The sequence below is a fragment of the Canis lupus genome, chromosome 8 (genome assembly GCF_048164855.1).
Source record: "Canis lupus baileyi chromosome 8, mCanLup2.hap1, whole genome shotgun sequence".
NCBI lineage: Eukaryota > Metazoa > Chordata > Mammalia > Carnivora > Canidae > Canis > Canis lupus.
Window position 1 is genome coordinate 39021990 of NC_132845.1, and position 6485 is coordinate 39028474.

General features: G+C 61.4%; 1 protein-coding gene across 3 annotated transcripts; it reads left to right on the forward strand.

The window, feature by feature from the left end:
* Positions 1 to 1257: 1257 nt before the first annotated feature.
* TEDC2 (tubulin epsilon and delta complex 2) lies at positions 1258 to 5332 on the forward strand. 3 transcript variants are annotated; one of them, XM_072835387.1, is made up of 10 exons: positions 1261 to 1393; positions 1512 to 1610; positions 1776 to 1846; positions 1942 to 2326; positions 2734 to 2787; positions 3389 to 3482; positions 3668 to 3779; positions 3866 to 3967; positions 4367 to 4557; positions 4795 to 5332. In XM_072835387.1, exons 1-10 carry the CDS (start codon positions 1368 to 1370, stop codon positions 4939 to 4941), a joined length of 1281 nt encoding a protein of 426 aa, XP_072691488.1. In that variant the 5' UTR covers positions 1261 to 1367; the 3' UTR covers positions 4942 to 5332. The 3 variants fall into 3 exon arrangements, with proteins under 3 accessions (XP_072691490.1, XP_072691488.1, XP_072691489.1); XM_072835389.1 differs by lacking the exon at positions 3866 to 3967 and having other exon boundaries at positions 1258 to 1393; XM_072835388.1 differs by lacking the exon at positions 1512 to 1610 and having other exon boundaries at positions 1320 to 1393.
* Positions 5333 to 6485: the final 1153 nt, after the last annotated feature.

Here is a 6485-nt window from a genome sequence, read left to right on the forward strand (position 1 = left end):
AGAGAATCTAGTTTTAGACAGGAATGCTGTCAGCCTACCCTGACAGGGCACGGGCAGGAGCCTAAGCCCCAGGCCCCTACCCTGAACAGTCCCAGGCAGCTTGGGCCCCCAGCTCTCCTTCTGCTATGAAACGGACACCTCTCCCATTTTTATTATTTTTTGGATTTTATTTATTCATGAGACAGGCAGGCTCGCTCCCTGCAGGAAGCCTGATGCAGGACTCAATCCCAGGACCCAGGGATCACACCCTGAGCCAAAGGCAGACGCTCAACCACTGAGCCACCCAGGTGTCCCAACACCTCGCCATTTTTAAACCACCTCCCCCAGCCCCAGCGTGTCACCCCTGAGGCTCCCCCTGAGACTTCTCAGCCCCTGCAGGGTTTATGATCCTACTTATTACCTGCAGTTAAGTGAGGCCCTGCTGCCTTCATCACTCTTTCCCCCCGCCCTGCCCCGCCCCAGCATCTGTCACCACACCACCCCCACCCCCAGCTGTGCCGAGTAACGCTCCCATCCCCATCTTGTGACCCTCCTGGGACAGCATCCCATTGCTGCTGTGACACCTGGCTCTGTGATCCCTCCACCTCCCTGGGCTCCAGCTCTCCTTCTGACACCCGTCCAGTCCCTGTCTATACACACCTGCCCCAGCTTGGACCATCTTGCCTGACCCATTGTTCTCAGGTCACAGTCCCCGGTCTCCAGACTCTGGGACTTACACGTGCCTCTGCTCAGGTGCCTACCTGATGCCACCCCTGAATACCATCACCTTGCCAGTATGTGCAAAAACGAACACGCCGGGCAGCCTGGGTGGCTCGGGGTATAGCGCCGCCTTCAGCCCGGGGCGTGATCCTGGGATCGAGTCCCACGTCGGGCTCCCTGCGTGGAGCCTGCTTCTCTCTCTGCCTGTGTCTCTGTCGCGCTCTGTGTCTCTCATGAATAAATAAAATAAAAAACGAGCACGCCCTCCTTCCTTGCTCCGCCCCCAGCACACACAACATCCTCACCTCTAGCGACGGTGACTTCGGAGGTACCTTGCCCGGTGGTAGGCCGGGGGTCCGCAGGGCAGCTCGGCCCGCTTCAGGGCGCCTTCAAGGACAAGTCAGCCGCAAGCCATCCCAGGTGCCACCATCCTCCCAGGTTTCCAAACCAGAAGCCCGTGCACCACCGCAGGACCCTCCGCGCCCCGAGTGCAGCGGAGGCGGGGCCCGGGAGGCCGGATCGCTGGGGGGCGGGGCCAGAGCGCGGGGGGCGGCCCCTGGGTCCTCGGCTCCGGATTGGTCAGCGCCGCCGGAAGGGGGCGGTCCCCTAGCCCGGAAAGGACCGGACTTCCTGGAGGCGGCAAATCCGGAGGAGCGGTGGCCGCCTTGATGCTGCCCGCGGGCTGCTCGCGCCGGTGAGAGCCGCGCGCTGGGCGGCGGGGCGGGAGCGGGGGTCGCGGGGCGGGCGGTGGGGAGGGCGGCAGCGCGGCGCGGGGCGGCCGGGGAGCTGAGCCGCCGGTGCGCCCCTCCCAGGCTGGTGGCCGAGCTGCGGGATGCCCTGGACGCCTGCGCTGAGCGACAGCGGCGGCTGGAGCGGAGTCTGCGCGCGTGCCGCCGGCTGCTGCGGCCCTGGTACGCGGACCCCGAGACCACCCGGGCTGGGAGGCCGGGCCGGCGCCCTCTGGCTGCGCTCCTCTTCCCCTGCAGGCTCCGAGCGGGGGCTGCTGGCGTCCCGGGCGGCTCCTTGGGGTTGGCAGCGTCGCTCCTGGCCCTGCCACGGCTGTCCTGTCTTCGCAGGGAAGCGGCCGAACTTCCGGCTGCGGAGCCAACCCCGGCACCGGAAACTCAGGAAGAGGCCCCGTCTCCGGGTAAGCCTCCACCACCCTGTCTTGGTGCTGCCCTTGCTGTTTTCTGACAGCACTTTCTTGCAGTGATCACCGCAAGAGTTTTTTGGCTTTTGCAGCATGCACGCCTAGCCCTCAAGACCTCAAGGAATTGGAGCTTCTGACCCAGACACTGGAGAAAGCTGTACGGGTGAGGAAAAGCGTGTCTAAGGCTGCAGAAAGACACAAGGCCCTCAGCCTGAAGTCTGGGTCCACCGCAGCCTCTGCCCCATCCCGGGTCTCAGGCCAGGCTGGCAGGCGAGCCTCAGAGACAAAACCACTCAGGTGCATCCATCAGACCGGGGTACCTGCCGAGGGCCTCCCCGAGTGCAGGCTTCTGTCAGCGGGGGATCGCACCTGCAAGGGGAAGGGAGCCCGAGCCACCAAGCCTGGACCAGGCCTCAGGGACCAACTTCCACTGGCTGCTCCTCCGGCCCCGGAAGTTTTCACATTGAAGGAAAAAGGGTAGGTTTCCCAGACCCTTCCTGAGGGTCCACCTCATCAGACCCTGGCCAGCAGCGGGAATCTGGGATGTGGGGTGACAGGGAGGGCAGGGCATTGAGGCTGGATGTGGGCCAAGGGAGCCCCCAGGGTGCCATCCCAGGAGATCCGTGCCCCAAAGCTGGCCGAGTGGAACGTTGCTAGGGCCTGTCGCCTTCTCCCTGGCTGTCCTGCCCCCCATCCTCTCATCCATCCGGCCCACGGGCTCCGCGTGGGCTCTGCAGGGCCTGGGCTCTGCTCCTGGTGTCCTCTTCTCTCTGCCAGGCCAGAGCTAGACTCTGCTGGCTCCCACCACCATTCTGGAAGTCCTGTCACATGGAGGGGGGGAGCCCCCAGAGTGAGGCTACTCTGAGCACTGGCTTTGCTGACAGGGTCCTGCTGAAGTTACCCACGGCCTACAGGAAAGCAGCCTCCCAGAACTCCCGGTAAGGCTGAGTCTTAGCTGGGTGGGGGTGGACGGGACATCAGGAACATGTGGCCAGCAGGGAGGCTGAGGCTTCCCGCCATCGCAGGGCCACATCGGTAAGACTTTTCCAGCGGGCTTCCCTGCTTCGTTGGCTGGGTGGGGACATTTTCCGCGTGAAGGGAGTCTGCTGTGGTCCCCGTAGACTCAGCGGGCTTTGAGGCTGAGACCTTGCATCCTCGTCTGTCTTGTCTGTGGAAGTGAGGATGACGGTATCAGCTTCATAGAGGTGCCTTTTTCGATACTGCGCCTGCTACGGAGCTGGCACCGTCAAGAGTTCTTGGCCATCGTCCCGAGCCATCCGTTACCAGTCGCTGCTGGCTCCTCTGCTCTCCTCTCTCGAATTCTCTCCTAGTAGTTCCCAGAGTGTGTCAGCTCTGTCCCCTTGTCACAGACACTGTCCTCTCAGCTCCCTAAAACCTTAGGAGGTCCCTCCTGGCATTCAGCAGAGCCAGACGCCCCTGATGGGCCCCTGCCTTGGCCTTTCCCTGCCTCCCGAGGCCCTGCTGGGTGGAGTAACCACGTCCCTCTCTGGTCCCCGGGTGCCTGTGTGTGCATTCCAGCCTGTGGACCCAGCTCAGCTCTACGCAGACCAGTGACTCCGTGGATGCTGCTACCAACGCCAAAACCCAGTTCCTCCAGAAAATGAAGATGGCTGTATTCTTGCTGGGCTTTTGGGACCCCCCAGGGTGTGTGTGTGAGGGTGGGGGGTTCTGGCTCTAAGTCTGATGAGTTTAAGAAGCAACTCCAGGAAGAGCCACAGCCACTCTGGGGTCCTGTCCTTGGCGGGAGGGGAAATGGGAGAGCCTGGCAACAGAGGACTTTCCCTGACCCGTGTCCAGTCAGGCTGGCCTGGCTCTGGGCTCAGTGCTGCAGAGGTGGAGGCGGAGGTGGGGCTCCTATGGAAGGCCTGCTCGCTGCTGAGACAGCGAATGGAGGAAGAGCTCTTGGCAGGTCAGTGGGCCCTGGTGTGTGTTTTGGGGGTGGGGGGCCTTCAGGACTGGCATGAACCTGGCTCGCCCTCCCTGACTTTTGCGTAGACTGTGCTGACTGGGTGCAGGAGTACCACTGCCTGCTTACCCTGGAGGGGCTGCAGGCCATCACGGGGCAGTGTCTCCACAGACTGCAGGAGCTGCGTGCTGGTGAGGCTCGGCCCCACCCCCGCCCCAGGCTGAAATCTGGTCAGGGGTCAAGGTCCTCTAGCCAAAGGGCAGCATCAATGGCAGGGCCCCTCAGGGCAGGTCCTTCCCCTTGTCACCCCAGGCATTGTCCCACAGGACCAGCCAGAACTGCACCCCCACCCCACTGCCCCTCCTGCCGCAGCCCTGGCGCTGTAAATAGTCTGCCTGTTTATCTAATTTCTGAGAAGGTGCTGTGTGAGAGTCATAGGTGCTGGCAGGTGACCTGCCTTGCAAGAGGCGGTTATTTATGGAGGGCTTCATCCAGGAGGCGAAGGGAGATCTTGCACCCCCTAAAAGCAAGTGGGAAGGAGGAGGTCCCTGGCTGCCACCCCATGAGGCCACATATTCCTGTCCTCACAGAAATGGTGGGACAGCAGTTGGGGCCATGGCCTGAGGAGAGATGCCCCAGAGCCTCAGGGTCCTGTGAAGGAAGAACAGACCCTACCTGGAGCTCGCAGCTGCTTCTGTACTCCAGCACCGCGGAGCTGCAGACCCTGGCGGCCCTCAGGCTGCGAGTGGCCATGCTGGAGCAGCAGATCCACCTGGAAAAGGTACTTCCAGAGTAGGGGGATGAGAACTAGGGGACTGGGTGCCAGGGGACCCTTGGGCTTTGGGCTGAGGTGGAAGACAGAGCCTCTGGGCTGTGCACAGCTGACACAGCACTGGCCCCGGGGCTGGAACATGGCACCTGAAGGCCTCCCTGGACACTACGGGGGCCTTCTGTAAGCCTCCAGCTAGCTGCCCAGCACAGGGCCCCCCTGAGATCTTGATCCCACGTTACCCTGTAGGTCCTGATGGCCGAACTCCTCCCGCTGGTGAGCACACCGGAGGCACAGGGGCCGCCCCCACTGGCGCTCTGCCGAGCCGTGCATAGCCTGCTCTGTGAGGGAGGTGAGCGCTTCCTCACCATCCTTCGAGACGAACCTGCCAGCTGAGCCCTTCCCGTGGCCAGCGACCACTCACCTTGCCCATTCCCAGGCACAGGACCCTGGCATGAGGGTGCACTTGTTCTGACCCTCAGACCACTGGGAGACCACCACCACCCCTTCTCTGTTAGGTGAACGGGGATTGAGAAGGTCTGGTCGGCCTGGGGGCCCAGGGATGGCTGTAGCCACCCTGGAAACCAGGGCCGCCAGGTGGGCTGGGGACAGCCTCCCGGCTCTTGCTGAGGAGCCCAGGGCCCTTCTTGCAGCAGCTAAAGCTGACAGGCCTCCGCATGGCGTGCACATCAGAGGCCTGCGGGCTTTTTTCTCAGCTACCTCTGTTTTTCCTTGTTTTAGACTTAGAAGCCACTTGTGTGACATTAAAACTACTTCAGAAAGTATATTCAAGATGGGATTTGGTGTGTTTGTTGTGTTTTTGCTTACTAACAACACATCAAGCATACTTACTGAGAATACATGTATGCCTTCTGTACTCAAGGGAGGGCAAAAGGCACTGAAGGTGTGCAGCGCTGGGGACACCCCTCAAGCCCTGGCCCTGGCGCACCTGAAACCTCTCCCCCCATCACCTAGACTGGGCCCACTGGGAGACACAAAGGCCATGAGCCCCTATCAGAGTGGGCGGACACTGTGTGTGACCACAACTGTCCTGGCACCGTGCTCACCACTTTCTCCTGGGTTGTTGCTGCGGCCAGTGGGGCCCCCTAACATTGAGTCACCACCCCCTCACCTTCTCCACGATCCCCTCCTCCCCAGCTCCTGCCGCCCCCCCTGAAGAAATCCTGGCTTTGTGGAAAGCAAGAGAATTTAGAGGTCAGGGTCACGGCCTCTGGGTTCATACCAGTCACAGGCTTGGGTTTCCAATGTGACTTATTTGCCAATGTGGGACTTCCAACGAGATTCTTAACGGCCTTGAGCCTCAGTTCCCAGTGTTGTCTCCACTGTCATCCTGAGAGTAGTTGTTGGGAGAAATTATTGAAGAGATGTAACCATCAGCCGACCTAAGAGCTGGATCTGGGCAATGGGAGGCTCCTCACCACCCCCATCCTTGGAATGGGGGTTCCACTTGCCTTTTCACACCCAGAGGCTGCTCCGAGGAGGACACAGCCTTGACATAGCCAGGTGGCGCTGAGAACACCTGCAGGGGACACGTGACAGCCCAGGGAGGGCCTCTCTGGACACCACCCCTTAGGCTCCAGGTGTGGGCTCCCTTCCCTTATTCCCCCTTCCCCCCCCTCCAACGCGGCCTGCCCTCCCCATGAGGGGCCTGTTCCAGAGGACACTCAGGAAGTTCCTGAGCAGCCATCAGACCAGCTGTAATGGCTATTACCCCTGGGACTGGGGTGAGGACAAAATACCCAGGAGTAGGGGTTCCTGGGTGGCTCAGTGGTTGAGTGTATGCCTTTGGCTCAGGGTGTGATCCTGGGGTCCGGGATTGATTCCCACATCGGGCTCCTTGCATGGAGCCTGCTTCTCCCTCTGCCTCTGTCTCTGTGTCTCTCATGAATAAATAAATAAAATCTTTAAAAAAAATACAC

Bases quoted from the DNA above. Each gene is read 5' to 3' on its own strand.
- TEDC2 (XM_072835387.1), top strand. From the start codon at position 1,368: ATGCTGCCCGCGGGCTGCTCGCGCCG. The intron at 1,394-1,511 runs GTGAGAGCCGCG...CGCCCCTCCCAG, and splicing joins CCCGCGGGCTGCTCGCGCCG to GCTGGTGGCCGAGCTGCGGG. The intron at 3,483-3,667 runs GTATTCTTGCTG...ACCCGTGTCCAG, and splicing joins TCCAGAAAATGAAGATGGCT to TCAGGCTGGCCTGGCTCTGG.